Source organism: Euprymna scolopes, chromosome 1 (genome assembly GCF_053919585.1).
Source record: "Euprymna scolopes isolate OS-2025 chromosome 1, ASM5391958v1, whole genome shotgun sequence".
In the NCBI taxonomy this organism is placed as follows: Eukaryota; Metazoa; Mollusca; class Cephalopoda; order Sepiida; family Sepiolidae; genus Euprymna; species Euprymna scolopes.
In genome coordinates this window covers 20,926,009-20,953,411 of record NC_136482.1, presented here as the reverse complement: position 1 = coordinate 20,953,411, position 27,403 = coordinate 20,926,009, and the positions used below count along the sequence as shown (strand labels likewise).

The window sequence follows — 27,403 nt, the reverse complement described above, 5'->3', positions numbered from 1 at the left end:
CATTTAAAATTTTCGTAGATTGAAAATTCAGTATATTATTGTTATACATCTTATGAGACCAATTTTTATGATTGCAAGAATTAAACTCACTAAAACCTGATGGTCACAGCTTGTGAATTTCAAAAATGCAATCTGGGCGCGAGAATATTTTAGAAGAAAGATATGCAATATAATTAGGTTTTAAAGTTGGAAAATGGCACAAATGTATGGAATGCTTCATACTGCTTTTGGACCATCTTGCATGAATAGAGCATCAGTTTGAGTAACATAAGAGATTCAAGGAAGGCTGGGAGTCAGTTAAAGATTAGGAGAGACGTGACAGAAGTAAAGATAGAACACCAGAGTTTATTGGCCAAATAAAGAATTTCATGGATAAGAACCGTCGTGTGTCTATAGAGACAATAAGTGCAAAGTTTGATATCGGTGTGGAAACTGTCACACAATTTTTTTCAAGGAACTGGAGATGCGGAAGATTTGCGCGAAATTTGTCTCAAGGGTGTTCAAAGAAGATCAGAAAGACGTGGTCATGACAAGACAGATGGTCAAGCTGATCAATTCAGATCCCGCAGTTCTTGGTCTGGTGACCTGCGATGAAAACTGAATCTACTAGTATGACCAAGGGACAGAGTTCCCAGTGGAAGCAGGCTGGCTCTCTGAGACCCAAGAAGACCAGAAAGAGCAAATGCAGCCAGAAATTGATCCTTTCTACATGCACTGGGTTTCCACTGAACATATAGTCAACAAGGAATACTATGTTGAGATTTTAAGGGGGTTCAGGAAGAGATTCCGTTGGAAGAATCCAGCACTTTTTAAATCGAGTCAGTGGCATTTCCACAAGGACAATACACCAGTTCACAACTCCATCTTTGTCACAGACTATTTGACCAAGATGGGCATTAAGTTTCTCACCCCCCCTATAGTCCAGACTGTTTCCTGTGAGTTTTTGGTTATTACCCAAGCTCAAGGAAAACCTTAGAGGCTGTCGTTATGAGACAATGAATATGAAAGAAGCTGTGACGATGGTCACTGACACTTTCACACAAGTGAGACTTCCATGGTGCCTTCCAGAAGTTGTTGGAATGGTACAAGTGCATTGCAGCCGGAGGAGATTACTTCGAAGGGGATTAGAGTGTCATGTGTGTAAAAAAATATGAACAATCTGAAAAACTTGTCGATAAAAACTTATTTTGGAGTGGAGGATCAGTTTGTGGTATTCACCGTAAATAATAGATTTGGATTATTCTAAAGTTTTATAGAAGTTAACCTCATTAAAAATTAATATTTCTTTTGACGCAGGAGATAAACCTTGTGCGTATTTTTATTGCAAGGGGTGTACCGTTAAAGTGAATTACGTATGGTTTTACGACCAGAGCAATTTGATTCAATTACTTTTATAATCAAACAATAAGTCACCACTAAATAATTTCCCTTTATTCCTCTGCTGTACGTGCAATTAAATAAAACTTCGACAAGAAAAGTTTCTTTTCAAGAACTACCGTCATATCAATATCATGGAATGCTTCGAGGTTGATTAAAACATGATTGTTTCAAGTTCAATGCAAACAAATTCTTGTTGAGCTGTACTCTTAAATCAAATTCTGTCCAACTTCAACTATCATTAGCAATCCTCAATGTTTCCCGCCGTCCACCCGACAAACTCATTGACAGTTATCCTCGAGTGGCCTTTGGGCCATGATAAACGAGGAGTCATTAGTACATAAAAGATTAAAGCCTCTTAACACAACGAAAGGTTTTATTTCCAGTAGCAGAAAGTTGGACAGTGTCCAAGTGAGGAAAATGAAGAGTTAAGTGTTTGGGCTGTTGAAGGTTGGCCAGCAGTTATCTTCATGCGAAGATAGTCAATGCTAACACGTTCAAGAGAGAGAGAGAGAGAGAGAGAGAGAGAGAGAGAGAGAGAGAGAGAGGTGTCTTCAAAGCTGCCACGGTTCTTTCTGCTGACCGACTGATTCTCAAAAGGGGCTAAATAGTTCCTTAGGAGACAGATGGAATCAAGGCGTCCTGCAAGCTGATTGATTGGCCAAATCGCATAGCAGGGACAGACTTATATTTTCACGCGAATCTATTTTATTTATGATTGCTACAGAAACACTACTATTTGATAGCAAGTTAAAAAGTCATCATTCGTCCATGTATAGAGTATTGTTACCACATCTTGGTGCACCAACCACACGTCTCCTTAGACAGTGCAAGAGGTATCTCAATTATGTCCTACTTTGTCTACCGAGCTCCAGCTTCTGTTTCATCATCGAAATGCTGCATCCTTATGCTAATTTACGAGGAAAGTGCTTCGACATACTTTTTATAAAAAAAAAAAAAAAAAAAAAAAAAAAAAAAAAAAAAATCACTCCAGACAAGGCATGAAACCTCTTAATGTAAAAAAAGCTAGAAAATACTTAAACGTTGATAAGTAACGCTAAGTTTAAGATGGATAGATTTCAACCAAGAAAACTAATTCTTTCCCGTTATCAGAAACATTCATGGTATGCGAGGAGCAAGAAAAATAACAAAACAAAAAAAAACAAAAAACAAGTAAAGTGCGCACTTTTACTCCCAACGCTAATACTTTCGATTAATCTACTAGTAGCAAAATCCCACCCCTTCGAAGTTAACAGATGCCAGAAAAGTTCAGCTCTTATTTTGTTCCGATTCATTATCTTTGATATTCGTTTCCTGCTCTGCTCCCTAGATTAAAAAAAAAACATGAAGGAATTTAAATAGAATGTGAACAAGCACCTTGCTAAACAATTTACTCGCAGTGACAATATAACAGGTTTTATATGGCAAAAAAAAAAAAAAAAAAAAAAAAAAAAAAAAATAATGAAAATGTTAAGTGCTGATTTTCGGTGATTAGTTTGATATATTTAATTTACTAGTGAATACTCGTAACATCGATTGTCATTTCTTTACATTTTAATTGTAAATTTTATCACATTGTAATTTTAATACTCCTGCATGTTGTACATACATCCAATTGGATACACATTAAACACGAACCACATCCCCCTAAACGCACTTTTCTATAAATAATCAAGTTTTAAACCCAGTAGATCAACAACCGCCCGAAGACGACTGAGGTTTCATTAGAAAGCGCTAGCGGAAACATTGCAACAACACGTAACGTATGGATCCTACATAAACGCATTCCATAATACTAAAAAAAAAACAACCTAAATTGGGGGGGGGGATCAAAAAGAGTCGTTAAACAGAAACTCTCCGTGCTTTTCAATATGTTTAAACACACACACACACACACACACACACACACACACACACACACGGAAAAGAAATTAAGACTGAAAATTAAAAATTACGAATAAATTTTTTTGTTTCACAGAACACCCTGAAAACAATTTTCAAAACATCCTTATTCTGGAGTTTCAAAGAATGTTATTCTTCTCTTCAGAGGAAAGAAAGAGATTAGCAAAATAGCCGATCTCAAATTTGCTGGTTATGACATTAAATAAAACAGCACTTTATAATAGTCATTGCAAAAATGTGTTTATATCGTTTAAAAACATGTGAGAATAGAGAAAATGGGAAGAAAACAAACAAACCGGAAGTAGAAGTTCTAGAGCGCATGAAAACTTAATACATGGTAAATCCAAAAAGCGAAGGATTAAAAAGAAACAACAAAAAACAAATAGTCTGAAGTTTCAAGTCAATGAAACGCGCGAGCGAGTTGTAGAATGAAAAATAATCCAAATGGAGTCGTAATTTAAGAGCGAGAAATAATCCAATCAAAGAAGTTCAATGTAGCCAGCAATTGCCGAAAAAAAAAAAAAAATCGCAAGGTTGATTTTCAATCACTTAAATATAATCAACTAAACTGATCCCATGGGTAGTATGACGTACAAAAAAAAAAAAAATTCCCAAACCAAAAGATTGTTAATTCATACTAACTTATATATATATATATATATATATATATATATGTCCGATTTTCTTTATAGTACATCTCACACGCGTTTCGTTGAATAGCAGAAGACCAGTCAACTTCTCAAGCGAATTCTTCGATAGAAGTTTAGCATCTCTCCAGTCAACTGCTGTGCTGTTGTGTACACGTAAGTGGCTTTTTAACACAGCTTTAGTTCTACATAAACATTCACACATGCGACACAAACACCTTTTCTTGTAAATATGCTCGCACGTTAATACTATGATTGTGTCGTGTCACTTTAATTTGCAAATTAGCCCAGAAATATGACAACTTAGCATTGGTGGTCGTGCTATTATAGCCTCTTGATAAGATCTTTCATTATGCGATTACAGATTTACGAATCCAGCTTCCGGCAGAAGAACCCTATCACATACAATGCAGTTCCAGTTGTATATTCTGACATTTTCATACTTTCTCAAAGCACGTTTTCCGAAAACATTATCTACAAGCCCGCTCTTCAAAATCTTTCTCTAATAGGTTTTCTCCATAGTGATCGGTCTTTCGAATGGGCTTCTCAGTTATTTAGATCCATCTCAAGTAGTTTAAAGTTGTTTTTCAGAGCGTGCGCACGCGCGCGCGCACACACACACACACACACTGCTTCTTTATTAGCCTGTTCGGCATTTGTTTGCATGCACGTATTAATATACGTTACCTTCTCATTTGGTATAAAAAGCTTTTTCGGAAAATCTGACTAAGTCAAGGATAAAATTAACGATACATTAAAATGATACGTTTTAAATGTGTTCATATATTTAAGAGTTTTAACATTTTCTGACGCATTGTGTACTTAAACTATTGCATTAATTGTCTTTGCCAAAGTCTTTCTCTTGAAAGAGGTTAGGAGGGGGCAGTTCCGATGGATATGTACACCTATTTTTCTTGCCATATGGAGTCCCCTCTTTTGAAGATTCGGAAATTGAAGTAAATACGAAATGTCTTATGCGAATTCTTGTTATCCTTAATATCGTTGAAAGGTAAATCATTTAGCAGACAAAAAATTTGACCTAAAAATTTTTTTATAACATACTTCATTAAAATACGCTACATCGTTTGCTGTAATTTCAAACAAATCAGGAACATTTGAATGTTTAAAAGCGCATGTATTAAAATTTAGGGGATTAAGTTTAGCGCCCCTTTGTTTTAGATGTTTTTTGTCCGAAAAATAAATATATTCCACTGTAAAACATTCACAATAAACACTCGACTAGCCATAACTATCAGCAGAAATATAAGCGAAAATTCCATGAGCAGAGATTTTTTTTTCATAGAACTACTCGTTGTTCAAAAATACCGCGGAGCTACTTATCGGCTAACTATAACCTTGTTTTCAAATCCAACATGAACAGGTTCATAAAGAGCTGTTCCCCAAAATAAATTAATTCATCAACTTTCAATTATGGTACGCATTAACCCTTATCCTTGAGGGGCCTCCGGAACTTTATGAGCGGTGACGATAAAAAGAAAACTTGCTTGATTTGTAATATTGAATATTTAACTTTACATGAAAGTGTGAGATATATATAAATTGAGAGGAGCGGGCGTCTTTCATGCTAAAACGGTGTGGAAATTTGAGGAATATTTCTTAATTGGTCGTTAATACCCATTGTTCAGATTTTCATTCAGAAGTCAAAACACCTGAAATTTAAGGAGTGGAGGTGTTGCGCATCTTATGATCCCAATCTATCAAAATATAGAAACCGACTAAAATATCCCGGTTAACTCGCTGAGCGTGTGTGGAGAAAGGAGAGACAAGCACATTCAGTATCTATGCAAGTATATTTTAGACTTATTTTCAGTTATTAAAAAGGTGAATGTGCAAGATTATATATATATATATATATATATATATATATATATATATATATATATATATATATATATATTACTTGGAGTCCAGTAAAAGAGAAATTATAGGCCCCCTTTGTATTTGAAACCGACGGTACCAATGTTTTTTCTGGTCTTCTGACCAAATTAAATGTTATTTTTTTTAATTTTCTTATACGAATACTGTTTTTTTCACACTAATCTTAGACACATTACAAGGAGCATCAAGGTTTCAGCCTGAGGTTTCCCACAGCTCTAAAGCAGTCAGAGTCTTGGCTAATTTTGAGATGGCCTTTTCTGTTGGCCGAAGTGTATGGGTTTCATAAAAATCGAGGTCTTCCCGTCCAGGCTTTACTTTTTTATCCTTTGAGAAAGTCTTAGATTATTGCTAACCGAGGAATGCTAATAGGGTTGTCAAAGCTTTTTTTTTTTTTGCAGGTCAGAATTCTTCCTCTAAGGATCTCCCTTTTTTATCCTACTTTACCGACCTTGTGTCACATCTTCCCATCATGGGGAGATAAAACGGATATCCCGTACACAAACGGAACCGCTCATTTCACAGTAGGGGACAGGTTGTATTGGGCCAAGTAGTATTGATTTGAATGAAATATTACATCCATTAAAAACGAATAAAACTGAAGTCGTAAATACGGAGATAGTACAATTATTGGAGACTGCCAAATATTTCTAAAACTCGAAACTGGCTATGTTAAGCGTTCGCCAAGTACCAGTCTGTACTGGCAACGATTAACAGTCGAGAACGCACGCTTTCGTTAGAAATTGAAACCCAAGACCTTTTTCTAGAGGTCGTTTATAGATGCAATGTTGCTCAATTTCCTCGTGACATCGTGAAGTCAAAGTAAGTCGACTGTATTGAAAGTTGGATTTATTGCAGTTGATACGTCGGCATGTGTATTGCGCGAGTAAAGAACAGCCTAAAATAGCTAAAATTCATAAATATAAATTTGAATAAATATATTCCAGATACTGCCAAGTCTGCTGAAGATAGGGTAGGCCTTATCTACCGTGCTAGAAAACCTGTCACACCTGCCAGCATCTTATATCTCATTAAAACCACCATTAGCATATGATATTGTTCCTATTTACTTCTATCCCAATAAGAGTAAAGTAAGGCAGTCATTTTTTTTTGTGGGGAAATCAGAATTCCCGAAAAGAGCACTCCAAGTTGGAACAAATATAAAAAAAATATCCTCAGTCAAGAATTTCTTCACTGACTGAAGACAAGTGCAACATTAAAACAGATACTACACTTTGTTCCCAGTCGAAAAGCAGAGGGTGTAGTAGTGTTGCCACATCTGAGCTGCTGCATAAAAAATATTTGGGCGGTCCAGTCGGCATTACAGGATAGAGGAACCATTTGAAATTGCCATAAGCCTCTCCAAAGACCTAGGAAGGTGGAACTCCTAAGACTATCCAGAAAGAATACTTCTGCCCGACAAGGCAGTGTAAAAAAACAAAAACAAAAAAAACCCACAACGACTCACTTTCTGTTGGACGGATCGTCGAGGACGTATCCTTGATAGTTATCAAAATACTAAATAAAAATAGTCCAGTGCTCAACCTATTTAAATTATACAAAAAAATCTTTGTACGTACTCGTCACAGAACGAAAATGGCATTTCAAAACACTACCTAAATTAATCAAGTAGGTTTTTATAACAAATAAAAATCCAATTTTACGATTTTTAGAGATCAGAATCGGCATTGTAATGCCGGTTTTAATCTTATTTCTGAAGAGATTGTTAAGGAGGAGGTAATCAATGACGGGTCAAGTTTTGTCATAAAATTTGATTTTTGTCGTTAAAAAAAAAAAAAAAAAAAAAAAAAAAAAAAAAAAAAAACTTGATCAATTTATGTGATTTTTGGAATATGACGTATTCGTTCCGTGACGGGTACGGACATCAATACATTTCTGTATTTTCAGTATTTGTTTTGTTCTTTTGATTAGTTTAAATCTTGGAATTGCTTCAAAAATTAAGTAAAAAAACATTGACAGTTTTATAACAATGTGTTAGATAAGGCACTTCTGTTAAAACGAAACCACATCTGTCGCCCTCGTGACACATTGACTTACATAAACGAACTCTACACAGAATGATATTAAAATGTGAAGTTATTTCGACCTTCTAGGGTGGATTGTTTTGTCTGTCTACGCTTTACGTTCAGTGCAGCTTTCTGGCAAACGTTGGCAGCGCAATGGCACGCAAACAGCACAACCTTCCCATTCGGTTAAAAGGACTTACGTCATCAAATGGTTACGAAAAACAATTTCGTCCAATTGCAAAAAAAAAAAAAAAAAAAAAGAATACATTTTTGTCGACATAGAAAAGGATGTGTCTAATCAGAACAGAAACAAATCACTTTAAAAACTACGCACAATTCAAACATTTCAGAATACAACCGCCAGATACAACGCGCGGCTCTATACAAACAGACTTCTTGCTCCAAATTTACAACATGGCAAGGAAGAAAAAAAATACTGAAGAGGGAGTCTACCTCCGAAATATATTTGTGATAAACTTCAAACAAATAAAATATTTGTTTATTTTCCTAATATTACTTTGTGATTTGGTTTCAAGCGCACTTGATGCATATTTTATTCAAATTAAGACAACGTTTCTATATTGAACTCTCATTCTTGAAAAAATATTTTTCATGGATATCGCTCCAAACAAAGCATGGAACCACTTAATATAAGCGGATAAAAATACTTCAAGATAAAAAAAAAAACTAACCAAGGATAAATGTTACATGGACGATTCCGACCAGAAAACAGCAATTCTTCCTCCCGTAAATAAAATACCTAGTTAAATTCGGTTGAATGTATAATCCTCAGTAAGGACGACACTAAAAACGATACATTGCGAATTATTCATGACTTCTACCCAGTTATGGCTGAAAGAACGAGAATATGCTACCCCCGTGGATTAAACAGATGCCGTTCGAAATTCCGTGCAGATTCTAGAGTTCGATATACAGAGTCACTTGAAGGTTGGAGGTTGCACCCACCGAAACGTTGTGAACATAATACAAGAGGAGAACAGTTATCCGAAAAATCAAAATCTTCCTTTGTAAGAAACATCGCTCATGGAATATGATGACTAAAAAGGCGATATAAGGGAAGCGAGAGTTAAGAGTCTGCCGAAAGTAAACCCAGTCTCCACTTTCTGCTCTCCTTTACATTTATTATCTGACCATGTTCCCTTATATGACGCTTCATTGTTGTTAGGTATCTAGAACTATCAACCGTTATAAATGCGTGTTAAATGCTATACCCGATCGTAGTTTGTTTCCATATGTATCGGTTTGCAGTGGGACAGCTTATCTTCATGCTACAACATGGTTACCTTCAAGTCTAATGGAAACAAATGCTTGTCGAAATAGTCAATTTTGCCCTTTCCGTCCAGTTTTCAGACGCCTAGTATAGTTCAATATTCACTGCCAATAGAGTAGCCTGTAGCCTTAACTAACAATTCATAAGATACTTTCAATGTAAAGTCCATATGAACTACTAAAATCAACTCATGAGACGTCTATTTAAGTTTTATTCTTTTTTGTATATACCTTTGTCTACCAAAGTATTGTGACTATGCGTGGGGGTACAAATGCTATATCTAGGTTTATGCACCAACGAAAAAAAAAAAAAAAAAATAAAATAAAAACTTATTAGGTGCTATACTGTCTACCAAGCTCTAGCCACCGTCTTATTACAGCATTGTTGCGGCCATGTTATTGTCTTACAAGTACTTCAAAATAAGGTACTGCATTTTATATCCCTCCTTAACGTAAATATCCCCAACCAACTTGATAAACAGCAAAATCTCACCTTTTCACGGATGTTAGAAAGCTTTCTACTTTAATTGCTTTTTCTTTGAACTGTCTGCCTTTGGAATTCCTTGCTTACTTCCACGACTGCTCCCACATGCTGAATTTTAAACCTAATGCGAACAAATATTTTGCTACACAATTCCCCACCTAAACTGACTAATTCACACCAGTCCCTTGTGGTCTAATAGCAATGTTACTTGTTTGGAGTTTATATAAAAACAATTCAAATCCTCAAATATAATACATTAGCTTTTTAAGTTTAATTTTATTTATGTTACCAGAGATGTTCTATAAGTAATGCTACCTATTTTTATTCCGTCCGAATGGAATAGAGGGTATTGCAAATTGCATTGTTATGATGACTGAAGTTATGCATTCATGACCTGAAAGTTTTCTGTTGCAGATATTGACGGTATGAGAATAAGGCAACCACCTATCATGGACGTACGTCAGAAACCAGAGATGCGTCATTGAATTCCTGCATGCTGAAAAAAATTGAACCGACCAACATTTACCGGCTCCTGTTGAACGTTTACGAAGCCGATACAGTAAATGTTCGATTTCAGAGTTGCGACAGAGATGCGAGTGACAAAGCGTACTCCGAACTTACGGCTAAGGCATCATTCATTGCTGGCAGACGTGCATTAAAAATAGTCTTGACTATGTAGAACAATTTCGTAGCACAAAAGATCGCTAGTTTTAAATGGCATCGCTTCAATTTTTCGTGACTCTTCAACGTTTTAGTTTTTGACAAAAATAGGAGGCCTTCCTTTTGGAACGACCTTCGTATTTTATGTGATAAATATTAAGCATCTGATGGCATCATCTAGTGAATTGAATTGCATTACGTAGTGCGACATTAATGGCCACCGCTTGGATATTCGTTTGCATATTTATTTTATTTTAACATATGGACCCTATAATTACCGATTAGGACAGTAACCTCCCCAAACACTTCGCTTAATATAGCGGATATAATTAAATATCCGAGATTTCCACCACCGATATTATCTTTATGGAAGCTTTTGGTGGGGGTGGGGGGTGGCGAGGCAGATAATTGTAGGAGATTCTTGTGTCAGTTCGAGGAGAAATTAATATTTGCTTAGAATAACCGACAAGTGAATTGGATTATATATTGACCCAGGCTTGATTAAATGAAATGTATTTTTATTCGGTGGATTCGTTTTCTTTCGATCCAATTTAAATTAAAAAGATTGCGTTTCACCTTGAATTTTGTGTAAAGAGTAGGCATATTTATTCTGGCGTTTTTGTTTTTTTTTGTTTTGTTTAGAAGAAAATTCAATTGGAGCTTCCCCCCCCCTTTAGTGTTGGCGATATTTCCATGGATTATGATTTTATGTGGTGATCGTATTTGTTTTAGAAGTTTACCGACTAAAACCCAAATCGAACGTTTCACATGTCCGAATACTCTATAAATCAAGTTTCAAGTTTGTAGACTAAAAATTACCAGTAGTTTGGTAGAGACTGTTCCGCGCACACACTGGAAGGTAGGTTTTAATTTGAGGCACTTGAGACAAGTCCCTTTAGGGTTGTTTATTTGACTGTTTTACAGCATATCAACCCCCTTTTTCGGTTATTTAATGCCGAATTTAATTTAAGTTGCATGTTTCAAGTGCTTTATATCTTTAAGTATTTATTCATAATATTTGGTTTGGCTGTTTTATAGAGAACAATTGTTTTTAACTTTACACACCATAATTAAGTTAAAAAAAAAAAAAAAAAACTAACACAAAATAAACAAAAAACAATAGCACTAATGTCTCGTGCATTTTAAGTCATCAAGCCGGTATCTTCGGACAACCTGATCTGATAACACCAGAACTTCTTTAGGAGAAGTTCGTCAGCATATTTTTTTTTTAAATGAATATTGTCCATTTTTTAAGTACAATCATTTTTCGATCGTTGTGTTTCTCTAAACCGAGAAAGGCCTAAAAAAAAAAAAAAAAAAAAAAAGTCGCAACGATTTTGCGGAAAGTAAAGATCTTGCGTATGTATTTTTAAGTTGCGTTTTTCTTTTTCTGGGGTTCGCGAAATATCAAGACCATTCGAGGATATGAATAATAGTTTGTACAAGAGATTCTTTTACAGTATTTCTATTATTCGGACTATCATCCTTGTTTTTATTTAATTATTTTTTTACAGCATTTCGGATATAAACTCAAATTTTCTTCAAGTGCATCTTATCAAATTTAGCAGTTTTTATTTATATCTAACTTTTTTTGGAAATTGAAGGTTAAAATATTCACTGCAGGAATTCATTAAAAAAAAATCCCATCGTCATGGTTGACGGTAGAGAAATTATCTTCCCTCATGTAATAAATTAGTGCAGTTCAAAATTTTATACAAGTTTCTGAGTTACGCAATGTTCCATACTTCGAAGAGATGCACTTGAAAAAGATGGTAATGTTTACAGTGAACGAAACATTGTGAAAATAAAGATGAGAATAGTAGTCCGAATAATGAATCCTTATGTAAATTTTTTTAAATCGCTTTACTTATTTCTTACTCATTTTGCATCTAATTTTTGTTTGATTTTTAATTCATGTAGTAATTTATACAGAAGATTCAAGACTTCTTTTTCACGCCTGAAGGTGTTAGGTCACAGGTTCTCGGCCTTTTGCCCCCCCCCTTTTTTTTTACAAGGTGGTCACCACTTATCAAGGCCTGGAAGCCACTCAGGGATAAAGGTTATTGTAAGTACAGTACGTTAGTGTGGATATTTAAAGTGTCTACTTAAGGGGCGGTTCATCAAGAATTTGTTTACGTTGGACTTGAAGACATCCAAGTTGAAGTCAGGAAGGAAGCAGGCAGACGGAACAGAGTTCCACAGGCGTGCAGTTCTAAAAAAGAAGCTTTGTTCAAGAATCTACGTTTTGATTTAGGCATAGATATAGAGTGGGGTAAGTTTTTGACAGTGGATTCAGCTAGACGGGTGTTTTTTGTAAAAGATTGGCGATTCGACGAGCACCTGCCATGGAAATAACGATAAAACAAAGATGCTCGCAACGTCTCTTCTGTGGGAGAGAGGTTGCAGGGTAGAGAAAAGGGCATCCCCCACTAAGCCACGAAGTCTATTTTGTACTCTGTCAAGGCAGGATAGGCTGTTTTTAGCAGCTCCTGTACAGATATGGCAGCAGTATTCCATCCTTGGACGTACTTGGTTTTTATATAGATAGAGAATTGCATCAGTAATGAGATATCTTCTGGGGCGGTAGAAGGATCCCACCATCTTTCCAGCGACCTTGGCAACAGACTTGATGTACGTGTTCCATTTCAGATCATATATTAGAAAAAAAAAAGGTTTTGACAAGGAACAAAATATAAGACAAAATGTTAGATTCATAATTATCATAATTACTTATATTAATTAAATAATATATATTTTATTATAACTATCTTATTTTATAATAATATAATTTAATAAAAACTCTGGCGGTAAAGAAAATCCAGCATATTTTAGTAACGATGGGTAATAGACATTGATTTTTGTAGTCCCAGTATCCAGTTTGCATCTGCTAATCTGTGCTGACATCTACCCTCTAAAATCCTGAAATTCCTCGTTTAGAACCACCGTGTGAAGAGGTCAAGGTAAATATGCCCGGTGTTTCATATTGGAGTTTGTTTTTCTTCTTGGGAGGTGAGGGTCACCACTTTTATCAAGGCACGGAGGTCACTCTAGGATAAGTGTTAGGTAGAAGGTGAGACATGATTAGTAGTGGCGGAACGTGGGTAGAGCTAGATCACTTAAGACGGCTCAACAAGAACTTATTCACACTAGACTTGAAGACGACCATGCTATAGTCAACCGGGAAGCAACCACACAGCATTGTGTGCCACAGACCAACAGTTCTAAGAAAAACTTTGCTCGTGGGATTTTTATTTAATTTTAGGCACAGGTAGAGTGCGAGAAATTTAGAAGTGGCAGTCAACGTAGACTGATGAACTGGTCGTACAAAGTTCGAATCCCGTCGGTTCTATAGTTCAACTTTCAATTATAGATGTCGGAAACGAGGCCCCTCCTGTAAGTATGATTCTGGGAGGAGGGGGGAATCAAAGGGAAACTAATACTCACAGCAGAATCGAAGTGGAAAAAAAATCCAACCTTACCAATAATAAAAGTAACGTTTCATAATTTAGCTTATATATTTCTAATTACTGTAATTAACAAACCATATCGTAAGTGATTCAATTAAATTTCACAAAAAAGAGGTGTTAAAAGAATCGACAGAGTACAGATGTTTAAAACCAATTATACTGAAGCGGAGTTAAAGTTAACGACTAGGTCTTATATTTTAATCACAAAATACATGTTATTATATTCCTCAGATTTGGAACGGAGTTAGACAGCCGCAATTAGCACTTAACTCGTTAAGTAAGCAATCATACTAAATCTTGATCTCTCTCTCTCACACACACACGCAATAAAGCTGAGTGTGTGTGTGGGTGTGTGTCTGGTCACGAATAGGCTCCTATATAGTTGACTATTTTAAAAAACTGATTACATATGATAGATGTATCGAGATACAGGAATGGGTATGTTTGATCTTGCAGAATGGCGATTCATTAAAATTGTGGGGTCTGCGTAAGTGCCTAGTCCACAAAGTATGGAAATTAAAAAAAAAAAAAAAATAAAATAAACAAAAAAAACGTTTACAAGTGTTTTTGATATAGATGTACATAATACTTTAATAAGTATATTTTAACTTAAATAGGCATGGTATGATAAAATTGTGGGGGTTTGCGTTCGCGCCTGGCCTCCACAGAATGGAAATAGGCACAAACTTTAATAAAGACTTTTCATATCTATCTGCGCAAGTATACTTTTATAATTATGTTTCAGTTTTAAGAAATATGGTATAATAAAATTATGAGGTGTTCGTTCGCAACTGACCGCCATAGAATGGAAATATGTCACAAAGTTTAACAAGGTTTTTTAATATAGATCCACAGAATATTGTGATAAGTGTTTCAGTGTGAACAGGTATGGTATAATAAATTATGGGGTTTATCTATTTTATTTTTACTTTCATAATATTTTGCTTTGGTTTTGATACCCCCAAATTCGAAGCTATCTCTTTACAACCCTTCCTTTTCATAACCTATCATACTTCCATAAATCAGAGTCTATTTTCTGTAGGCTGTTTTTTTAAAACAGTCAACAACGGGTACTTTTGCTAGTATATATATCTATATAATATATATATATATATATATATATGCTCATCAACGTTTCGTCTTTACTGCGAGAGTTCTTGGTGAATGAAATTAAGACACCAGTACAAATATTTGAAAATAAATTTTTGATGTTATGAAATGTATGACCTTGTTCATTTCAGAAACGAAAAACTCGTTGGAAATTCAAAAGTTGTGACAGAGTAAGAATTTTTATAACCTCATAGCCGTTAATATATTTAAAAAGATAGGATTCTTTTTGGAACAGATGTATCCATTATAATTTAAATATAGATGTGTAACTGAAATGAAATGAGTGTATTTTTGTTATGTAGTTTATTGACTGATCATATGTATTAGTTGTAGATATTTTCTATGGTGTGAGAGTTAACCTATGTCTAAAATTAAATTATGTTCTTTTAATAGGAGTTTAATTAATGGCTATAGTATATATATATATATATATATATATATATATATATGAGAGAGAATATGTTTGACATGTTTCTCGTGATGGCTATCGTTTATTAAAAGTCGATGAAAGGCTCGATTAAAAATATTAGAAAAATTATGTGTTGAGAGAGAGAGAGAGAGAGAGAGAGAGAGACAGACTGACAGACAGACAGACAGACAGACAGGCACCCTACATTTTCATTCAATTCCTCGAATTATTTTTCAATAAAATAAAATTTAAGAATAAGTAAATATTTTCTGAAAAACAAACAAAAAATAAAATAAACAGAACAGAAAAAGGACGAGGGAGGAGCGTTCAACAAAGTAATAAATAAATAAGACTCCCGACCAAACACACCTAGATAATTAACAATAAGAAAACAAAACATGTGTTGGGTGAACAGAGCGATTATTTATTTATGCTTAAAACATTCTCATGAGCTTTATTTCAAAGATGAGGTCAGAACAAGTCATGGCCAGTTTAAAGTTTGTGAATATTTGAGCCGGAAGACATGGCGGTGATGAGGTGGGGCTGTTGTTTACATAACGTTTTTTACGATCCCAAAGCAAGGCAATGTTTCGTGGTGGGCAGCGCAGAGGGCAGGGCAAGGTAGAGTGAAGAGGTTAAAAAAAAAAAAAAAAAAAAAAAAAAAAAAAAATGCATACACAAACACACAGACAACTGTTCATCAATTGTAAATATAGTTTTCATTCTTAAACGCTGGGGATTTATTAGTTAGTTTAAGATCCATAGAGTGAATGAGGTATTTTGGTAAATGTTGCCAGTCAAGAGTAAGACTCCAAAGTCTACATTCATTACCTTTTTAATCACTTTAGTCACAAAGACCCTGAACCCTTCCCCTCCCAAACTTTGAGTAGGGCCTTGTGCCTAATTTTGTTGTTTAAGGAATTTTTTGTTAATTGGATTTTCAAGATTTTTTTATTAAGCAATAAAATACATAATCTCACTATTCGCCCAAGGTTAAGAATCACTAATTGGGGTAGGTGATGGGGGGGAGTCAATGTCTGTAAACAATGTTGATTTAAGCGGGTGTTTACTTTAGTTTATAAACTGGGGTGGGGGAGTACGTAGGGGGATTTTATTATATTAAAAGAATTAGATTACGTTTCGAAGGTCAAAAGCAACTTTGTAGTAATACTCAACGATATATTTATACGTTACAAATAATCAGAACATCGGCACTCTCGGTTTCAAATCCAAACAAAGGAAACCAATATCTTTCCACCTGCAGAGAGAGGCTGAAGAGAGTCTGACATGGGAACCAATATTTGGTTGTTTTTTTTGGATTTGAAACCGACAGTACAGGTTTTTTCTTCATCTTATGTAGCAAATATTACGCTCTTATTTTTCAAATTTGCAATTGAGCACTCTAGAGTTCCGACTAATATATATATATATATATATCCATTCTGTCACGCTAAAGTTAATGAAAAATGTCGGACGAATCCATTCAAAATGTTGAATTGAAAGAAAGCAAATAAAAAGCCAAACAATCCCCCACAGTTTTAAATGTATTTAGAATAGAAGCATTATTTTCGCTTTCTTCCTAGATGGCCTTTTTAAAAACTTTCCAGTTTGAGACGTTTTCTTATTTCATATCTTTTTTTCAACTGGTCGATACTTTATTTTTTGTGAATATTAGTGCGAACATTGGCGAATCATAATTGAATCTTTGGTCATTTTAACGGACGCGCGCACACAATGATATTTTGCTTGTTCCGGTGCACACTTGTCAGTCTAGTGACGCTATCCAAACATTTGACTTTTTATCTAGGTTATCAGAAGGGCAACGGGTCTATTAGAAGACGAGTCTAGAGCCTCATTGCTTGACTAACGTTTTCAAGTAATGACCGTGCTTAAGCTTAATGTGAGAAAACTGACCACAAAGACGAGCAAGTTTACATCATTGGAACAAACGCCGGTCCAGTTCGTTTTTTTGATTTACCCGCCTCGCAACAAGACTGAACTTCATGTGAACATTTAACACTAAAAAGGACGCTCATAGCCGGTAACAAATTAGTTGGATTCGTCGGCGTTCCTCCACTAGGGCGCCTCGGGTAACAAATCCACTCCCGTATTTTTTTTGGGGGGGGGGATTAATACTTGAGAAGATGGTTTTCTGAGAACAGAAACGATACTTTAGTCCTAGCTGAAGGGTTGAATAAAAAAAAAAAAAAAAAAAATCAACTGTTTTCTGACAATTAGATCGAACATTAATAATATGTACTCAATTTTATTGAAAACAAGTTCTCTACCCGAGGTTGACCAGAAGTTTACGTAATATTTGCATAATACATAAATATGCAAATAAATTTAAAATGAGAAAATTAGAATTTCTGAAATTCAATAACAAAGTGTATGCGAGTAGATTTAAGATAAAATCTTATATATATATATTTGTGAATGAAGAATTCATTCACAAATATTTCAGTAAGAAATTAAATTCACTGTAACGCATTTATAGATAAAATTTACAAAAAAAAAAAATCCTTATCTTAAATCTACTCAGATGCACTTTGATTGAACCATTAATGTACAATTTACAAATTGGAGTTTTTTTTAAAATTCAGATGATTTAAAAAAAAAAAAAAAAAAAAGCTAACAATGAAAAAAAAAAAAAAAAGAACGTAATAGCTAGTTGAATTCGAACCAGCACGAGCAAGAGATACCGTGCAATTTTGTTATGACATCCATTCATCCATCTATATATCACACTTTGGGAGTACGAATGCACTAGTTTTGTGGTCTTGATTACAATGTTTTAAAAGTTAGCTTTAAGAAAGTGAACAGCTCAATACTGTTAAAAGACGGTATAGTAAGAAGTATAGTCAATGCGTGTTGCAAAATATATTGACATCATTACTGAGGACAATTGTGGAATAACAGAAATACTCGAGATGATACCAAACTGACACCATGTTTTGTTAAACCGATAGCGTATGGAAAAAAAAATGACCGAATAATTATCCACTCGTATAAATTTTAAATTTATCGAGTTTTGAAAGGATAATTGTTTAATATTGCTATAATACAGTCTATTGCATTAAATCAATATGCGAATAGCAATGCTATCTAGTATTTGCATAGGAGAAATAGCGAATTGATTTAGAATGATCAGATGCAGAATGTTTGATAAATGTATATCTGTTAATCTTGTATTTCGGTAAGTGAGAATAAAAATATTTAGATTAGTCAATCAAAACATGCTTGAGAAAAATGCAGGTGGGGGTAGTGTATCTAGTTTTGTTTGAAACTACTATAACGTATACCTTAAAAAAAAAAAAAGTTGCTAAAAAAAATATATCATGTAAAACGTCTTCTCGATGCACGTGAAGGAGAAATCAGTATGAAAAATTCTACTTAGTGGAACAACACTAAATATGTATTAAAAATGAATTTGAAGGAAACTACGTTTCTTAATTTTTTTAGATCAGCATCTGTATAATTTGGATTCGAACTACTGTTTTGATATTTGATGTTATTTACACCATATTTCGGTCGATGTAACCTTTGATCTTCAGGTGTATCTTGCCAAACTCTGGAATTATACAGTTTACAAGGACCCGTGGCGCAATGGATTAATTACTTGGCAAAATTCAGTTTTAAGTTACTCGTCTGAAGGTTCAATCCTCAGTGCGAACGCCACTAATACAATTGCGAATTATTTAGAACAATCATGGTTGAAGGAACCAAGAGCATGTTACCTTACAGAATCGAGTTCGACAGAAAGATACATCTGAAGAAGGTCGTAGGTAACATCGACCAAAAGGTTGTGCATATAACAAGAGTAGCCCGAATAATCCAAATATGATCGAAACTAATTTTACAGTTTCTAAAAACACGTATCAATAATTGGCCTCACTTGCCCTGGAAGCAAATGTTTTCAATGTAAGTTTTTATTAGAAGCTATATCGGCCACCGCTACAGGGGGTGGGGGGGGGGGGCTCACTCTTTATATACAAGATTCATAAAATTTTAAAATGTCACGTATAAATTGAAAAACGTTTTGTAATTAAAACAAATACTTAAATTGCACAACAGCAAATGATTAATGACAACTAGTTTTTCTTTGTGAAATCTACGAAAATTTAAGGTTAACATTGTACATTATAATCTAATTTGTTTGTCTCCATATTTTCAAACCATCTCTTCCGAAACTAAAAGTCGCTAGGGGCTTACACTGATTGGATTTTTTTAATAGACCGTTCCTTTATGGGTCTTTAAAATAGTTTTTAAGGGGGGCAAAATTGAAAGAAAATCGTTATATATTTATCTTAGTTTATTTTTAATCAGTTCACATGCGTTCACGTTGGTACAGTGATAACGTCACCAGCTTTGAATGCTAGTTTTGCTTTCAGTTTCGATTTTAGTTGATGGCACCCAAATACTTTTACTTTTGAAATCACGACTCTTTAATAATATATACGAAATCTGGGCAAATTAAAATATATTTAAGCGTATTTTACGACCAGGCAAAGCCCCTCCCCCGCCAGTAAACATATACACAGCAGTTATATGTATGTATATGACAAAACAAATATCCACAAAAGTTGGTATTTTCTTGATTGACGTTTTCCAGATGAATATATAATCTAGAAGAAAAAATTCTGACTAAACTAGTCAAGTCGTTTTGTTTCAGCCAGATTATGTACATCAGCCAGATTATGTACATACTATTTTTTAAAACTTAATTCCCTTGTGCCAACTCATTCCTCAAGTAATCTATACAGACTAGAGAAGAAAGATGAAGGCGAGAAGAAGCAAAGGGAAAGCAGAGAGAGGAAAAGAGAAAATAGAAATATGTTACACTTTTGCCAGAGACAATGTCGGGTGACCTTGCTGGTTTATTTTAAAATAGATGTTGCAGTAATTACTATAAGAGAAAATAACCCTTAGTAAAGTTGGGAAAATGTTTTTTTCAGATAAATATTGTCGTGGGAGGAAGGATTTTTTTTTTTTTTTTTAAATCGTAAAATATTTTACAGACCAAAGTTAGAAAAGGCAGCCCCTTTAAAAAAAAAAAAAAAAAAAAAAAAAAAAATTAAGAAAGGAAACTGAAGATGTAGGCGGCAACTTTGAAATATGGTTTTCCGTCATGATGTACGAGAAGGAATAAGATTAAAAGATTCCATTCTTTGTGTTGAAGTTTTTAAGTTCCAGAATATAAAAAATAAAAAATCGGCGGAGGTTAACAATCCTGCCACTTTTCAAAATTGCAAAAAAAAAAAAAAAAAAATGGCGGACGACCTACGCATGACACTGAAAGTAATTAACGCTCCCTCTGACACGTGACCGGAAGTTAGGGGGCATGTGTATTTGTTTTAACTTTATATACGTGAATGAACAACGAATTGTTACGTGGTGCGGAAAGAAAAACCAAAACATTTTTATTTTATTTACTTACGTTAAGAAACGTTGGTCCTTTCTTAAATATGACAAATAAACATAACGTTTTGGTACTTGTGTAGTTTTGCCACGAGTGTACGAACCATTCTTTCACCTAACAATTTAATGAAAAGATTTTTTTTAAAGTTCGTATTTCTCGCGTTAGCGAAACTGCACTAGTACCAAATTTTTTTTTTTTTTTTTTTGGTTAAGAATAAAAGTATGGTGAAAAAATGTAAACAAATAAATTTTAGTCACGTGTCATAGGGAGCGTTAATTACTTTCAGTGTTATGCGTAGGTCGTCCGCCATTTTTTTTTTTTTTTTTAGCAATTTTTGAAAGTGGCAGGATTGTTAACCTCCGCCAAAAAATCTGTTAAAACAACGCAAACAATTTAGCTTAAGCTATTACTGCGTCAAAAGTGTAGTTAACAAAAGTTCGAAAATAAGCAAAATATGCAATAAATTAATTTTACCAAACGATAGAAAATTTTCTATTGATCTGTATAATTTAAAACTTATGAAACTAAGTTTTATTTCCAAAATTATTCCGTCATCTTTATTTTTATGTTTACTTACCTGAATTCTACAATCAAAAATGCAGGTTTATATTTTTTAAAGTGGTTGCTAATTTCAGGTTAAAAAACAAAAAGGCGTAACCTAACCAGACTCTAAACCACTAATACTTCGGGTTAATAGTACCATAACCCCCCCCCACCCCACTTTTTAAAAAGTCTTTTAAACTTTAAATTATCGATCACCTAAAATAAGTAAATAAAGATAAATAAAAATCAATCGCAAATGTTACGAATTCGGTTCAGTAAAGAAACTAATTTTGAAATAGTTTAAAAGTTTAAAAATAGCCAGCCCGATAGAGAACAAATCCTATTGTTTGTTAATTATATTTTCTCCATTAATGCGCTACATTAAATTAAACAGTTTTATGGATTTATTTTATGTCGTTTATTAAGTGTAGACACGTTATGTGAAAAGAAACAGAAAAAAAAGTACTTGTGCAGTTTATGAACCGTGTTGAAATAACATTTAGAAAGCTCTTCGGGACAAGATCAAAGTGTAGTATCTGTTCTTCAGATGCTGCACTTCTATTTCTTGTTCTCTTTCGGTGGAGGAGAGATCCTTCACGACTGAGACAATTTTTATTTTTGTACCTTTTCTCCACGTTAAAAAACGACCCTGGTGTCTAACTGTCCCGTGGGGAGGCATATTAAATAGGCACAATTTAATAAGCAAAAAGATATCGCAAAAATAGAATTTAACCTGCAAATCCGGTATTAAAAAAAAAAAAAAAAAAAAAAAAAAAAAAAAAGCACGGTTACTCTGCGTAAGTACAAAACAGAAGCATTTTTTTTTTAAACGAAAATCCGAAATAAAAAACACTAGAATCTAAGTCGAGTATTATTAATATTTTTATTTTAGAGGAGGAGGGTCAAGTAGTAATATAAATTTGCAAATTAAGTACACATTCTACGATATCGCTTATATCGAGACAACGTTGGAGGGCGGGGTGCTGCTTTGTTTTCATCGTAAAATGGTAACTGGCTTCAGAACAATTGTAACAAATTCAAAATTATTGGAGAGGTAAGGAGGTGGGGGGGGGCAAATGTTTGATGTATTATCTTGTGCCACAGTGTTAATTAAAATATGTAACGGTACTTGTACAGTTTAATCAAGACATTAAAAAAATGAAAATATCGAAAAAAATTTTTTGTTATGATACCGAGCAAACGGTTCGATTTTCAGGAAGAAAATCTAGTATTAAAGATGGGGGAAGGAGTGTCGGCGCTTTAACTGGATTTATCTCCGTGGTGTTTCTAAAATTCAAACAAATTTACAAACAATCCAAGATATCTGCCTTCAACGCGCTTTCATAAGAACGTGTTTTTCGGCTGTAAAAAAAAAAACAAAAAAAAAAACTACTCGATCAAATTAAGTGAATTTTTTTTTTTCGGAGATCTTCAGTTCAAAACATACAATATAAACCTTTTTTCGATATTTTCATTTTTTAATGTCTTGATTAAACTGTATAAGTACCTATGTAACAAACTAAGTCGCAAATTTGTTTGGCATTTTCCAGTATAGCCAACAAAACGAGATAGTGGTCAAATTATATATAACAAATATTACCAAAGGCAAAATAAGTTATTCTTCTACCTACCTGGATAAAGTTGTTTTAACTTATTTTAAAGAGCATATTTACTTAAAAACACTAATGTCGTAAGTTAAGAACAAGAAAAAAAAATAACTGACATTAGACGGTAATCTATATTGCCTAATCACTAAAAAAAAACCCCCCCAAAAAAACAATATTGGTAGAACATTTCCGCAAGATTAATGAAATTTATTGGGGGTTTCTACTAATATTTTGTTTAATTTTCGATTAAGTTAAAACTTATCCAACTGATCTTGCCTTTGGTAACATTTGTTATATATTTGTTTATTTTTGACAAGTTTTTTTTTGGTTTTGTTAGTTACCCTGGAAAATGCCCCCATATAAAGGAAGTTATATTCTAAAACGCAATTCAATACTGTAAAAAGTCAAATTCTTTCCAAATATCCTAGTCTTTGGCAATGGCAAGTTTTCATTAAAATAAATCATTTATTGGAAAACTAGACTTTTCTTTTAAATATTTGTTCCTTATATAATTTAACTTCCTTGTTGTCGACAACAGATTATATAGCAGTTTAGTTTGCAAACTTTAGAGGAAGAAATTTTTTTTAAATATTGTAAATTTCAAGGGCAGTCGTGGAACAGACACGTTGACTAAAAGCAGATTTTTCTCATATTAAAGCGTAATTCTAAAACCAACCTTGAATATTTTCAACTCATTTACTAAAAGAAAAGAAAAGAAAAAAGATACTTATACAAATACGGACAGTGCTGAAATGTTATTTAGAAACCCATTCTTCACATGAGGACGGAGGCCTTTTATTTTAAAACTTGCACCTAACAATTTAATAAACCAAATATACTATAAACAGAATTTAGCTTGAAACCCTCCTCTAAAACTAACACGGTCCGTATACTGTACAAGTACATACACACATATTAGAGGATTCGCATCACAATCACTTATTTGTGACGAAGCAAGTAAAATGGATCCCTATATATACGCAGCCTATGACAATTGTGGCCACAAAAATTTGTTTCTGACTCACAAGAAAAATTTGATTCACATAAATATGGTTTCTTTGTTTTATTACTGGATTTAAATGGCAGACTTAAATTTACTTCCGCGACCTTTCGACGCAATTACATATCCGAATTAAAATTTCTAGTCGAAATTAAAGCTTAAACGAGTCAAAATATTGATTCGTATACCCGAGTATAATAAATAAACACGTCTTCATGCCCAACCGTCGGATCAAAGAATATTTAAATATATTGAAATAAAAGCGAGTTTAGTTTTGGTGCATTAATTAATTTCGTGCTTCTTAAAATAAAGCTTGTAAATAAAATTGAAGTAAAGAAAAAGAAAAGATACGTCTACGTTTAACGAGGAAAAACCTGGAAGACTTCTGAATTCAATTCTTAAAATTGAAGAATCGGAGTCAATCCCGGAAATAGCAGATCGGGTTTACGATTTTAAAATCAGAAAAGGGGGGGGGCAGACAATACCACGCACACGCAGGGTTAAAAAAAAAAAAAAAAAAAAAAAAATTAAGTAATTTCCAGAAGTGACTCGAGATTCAATACTCGGGACTGATCGAGTAGTGAAATCCTTTGTGCCCCCCCCCCAATAAACCTTTTTCTCTAGAAAAAGCTTACATCGTGGAACTCCTTAGAAAAGCCTATATTGAGAACACGTATTTCGTAAAAATCCAATAATTGAAGTTAATATAAAAATATAACAAAACGAAAATATATATCACTCCAGTAGAGTTAAGATTAGTGTCCTAGTGTTCCCCCCTCTTTTTTTTTTTTTTTTTTTTTAATTATTCCAACGCGAAAATCGTTCAAGGCACTCGAAAAACCCGCTGGAGTGATTTTACAAAATCATACTTATTATACATACAGCTTATGGATCGTGTTGAAATAAAGTTTTTATTGAGAGAGAGAGAAAAACATGAGGGTTGAATCTGTTTTTAAACAAAGAAAAACTTTAAACTTTCAAACAATTTAATAATATATTGTAAAAATGGAATGTACTTGAAAATCTTTATAATAAAAAAGAAAAAAAAAAGGAAAAAAAAAAAATCACGGTTCGAAAACTTCACAAGAACCTTCTAAAAATAAATAAAAAATACTTACTGAAGTCGAACGTATTTCGTTAGGGCTAAGCACTAAATGATGATTCTCCCATCGTCGTAAATATTTAGAATTCATGATTTTGCTTACTATAGTTCGCGTATGGTTTAAACGGCACACCTGTATTTCTCCTTCGGTAATCAATTTGTATTTAGGTCCCGTCAGGGTTGGCTTGGTCGGTACAGACATATTTAAACTTGACGACGTGGTAGTATCAGTACAATCGCCACCAGTCGATGTCTCTGAAGAAGTATTATTCTCAAGTGACGAAATATCTGTAAATTCACCCTTGGTACCTGTAACAACGATGGTGTCTGTAACGCAATTAGCAGGTTGCGACGACAGTAACGTGGTGGGTGGTGATTCAGGGCAGGGGTTACTATCGTAAGTAACTGCACTGGTTAGATCGCTTGTCTGTGACATTATTGTAATGTTGTTATGACTTAAATTTGTATCTAAGCCATCGACTAATGACTGGCTATTTATTGATGTCGATAGAGTAAAACCAGTGTTACTGCCACTGCTACCCTCAGTGGTAGTAACAATATTGGGTATGTTTGGATTGGCGCTCGTGTGATCGAGGTCTGAAGTCTGGCTGGGACAGGTAATAGTATCCGCTATTGCAGTGTTTAGGCCTGTGTTTATTTTTGTTGATAGGTCTACGGTGTTATCTCGGCTACAAACATTGGCCACACTGTCCTCCGCGCTGCGACTGTTGGTACTAGCACAAGACGGGGACGGCGCTGACGAGATAGGGCACGATCCTGTGGCCGTTACAGAAGACGGAGGGTGATGTTGGTCCTGCATTTCTAGGGCCGAATAGGATTCTTCTTCCTCTTCCAGCAGGAAAAAAGGGTCGGGTGTTTCTTTTTGTGAAGATGTAGGTTTTTCGTTATCTAGAGCTAGTCTAGCGTCCAAATTGCCGCTAGAATGAACAAGGTTTGTTGTTTTTGCTTGTAAATAATGTAGATCCGCCAGGGGAGAAAGGGGTTCATTTAAATTATTCTCCTCCTCCTCGTTTGTCTGGGAACTTGTGCCCTGGCAATCTACAAGACCAGCACTACAACTACTACTGCTAGGCGCTACATTGTTTGTGTACGTAGTCGCGGTTTTCGTCGAAGTAGTAGTGACGGTTTTGTTCTTCTTGCCGTATTTCGTCTTTGGTGAGATTGGAGTATTAGTATTATTATTGTTGTTGTTTATGAAAATGTGTTGGATAATTTTGTTTTGGTGAAGCAGGCTATACGGGTTGTTAAGATTCACAGTCGGACTACTAGACGACGATGAAGAGAAAGAAGATGATGAGGAAAAGGAGGATGCAACTGATGGAGACGAAGATGAGGTTGGAATCAAACTCCACGATCCTTCCGTTTTTTGACGCACAAACGGGGTCGAAGCGTCAGAAGAAGGGGGCAGAGTCGGGCACTCGGGCGTCGTCGTCGTCGTCGTCGTTGTTGTTAAGGATGAAGAAGCATAAGATAAGGAAGAGGAAGAGGAGGTTGAGCGGGAAGAGAGTAGTAAAGTCGTTGATCCGGGTATAGACGCCATGTTCTGTTTCACCCTCCTCCACCCTTTTGTTTTTCAATAATTTAGATAAATAAATAGATACACCCGCGCAGAGAGAGAGAGAGAGAGAGAGAGAGAGATAAAACGCAAATGTAAAAACGAAGATAATATTAATATTTCTTTCCTTTCCTTTTTATATTCCAGAGGGAATTGCGTCTTTCTCTCTCTCTCCCTCTTTTTTTTTTTTTTTTTGCGTTATTTTAAGAAATTTCAAATATCCAATAATTTCTTAAATTATCCTTTTTCCACAAAATATCCACGGACTCTAGAATTATAATTTCTTTATTCTTTTCAGTTGGTTGGAAGCTTAGTCGGTTTTATCACCGACATTTCGTCCAACACAACTGACGCACAACACACACGCACACGCACGCACCTGAATACTACTATTACTACTACTACTACCACTACTAAGATAACAAACGAAAAAAAAAAAAGAAATAAAAAGAAAAGAAAAGCACTTTTTTCACTCTCTTTTAATTCTTATCTCTCACTTCCACCATCACTGCAACTTTCTAATAAAACCTTTCTCTGACTCCCCCACTCTTGGTTCTGTGTTATTTTCCACCTCCCTACCTTTTTTGGCATCTCTTGTTACAACTCCTGCTGCAGGTGACACGCTTGTATCGGCAGCCTCCACTGCAGTTCTACTGCAACAATATCAACAGAATTCGACTTACAAGAAACATTCTAGCAGTAATAGTATCAATGGTAAGGTTCGTGATACTACTTTTGTTGCTGTTACTACTACTACTACTACTACTACTACTACTACTACACCAACGTTTTTATTATGTCTGTAACATCTTAATATAATAGAGTGTTCGTGTCTGTAATCAAACTTCAGAGTTCATAATTCCCTTTATATTAAGAAACAAAAAAAT

At 34.4% G+C, this 27,403-nt stretch overlaps 1 protein-coding gene across 4 annotated transcripts in view; it reads right to left on the bottom strand.

Moving 5' to 3' along the window:
* Positions 1–26,939, bottom strand: part of LOC145284743 (C-Maf-inducing protein-like) — a 253,027-nt gene extending 226,088 nt beyond the window's left edge. For 2 of the 4 annotated variants that reach the window (XM_080133790.1, XM_080133730.1), the window contains exon 1: positions 24,957–26,939. In XM_080133790.1, coding sequence (XP_079989916.1) covers positions 24,957–26,501 — 1,545 coding nt within the window. In that variant the 5' untranslated portion in view covers positions 26,502–26,939. The remainder of the gene's footprint in view (positions 1–24,956) is intronic. The other 2 variants (XM_080133965.1, XM_080133872.1) reach the window with 1 other exon arrangement.
* Between the last annotated feature and the right edge of the window lie 464 nt (positions 26,940–27,403).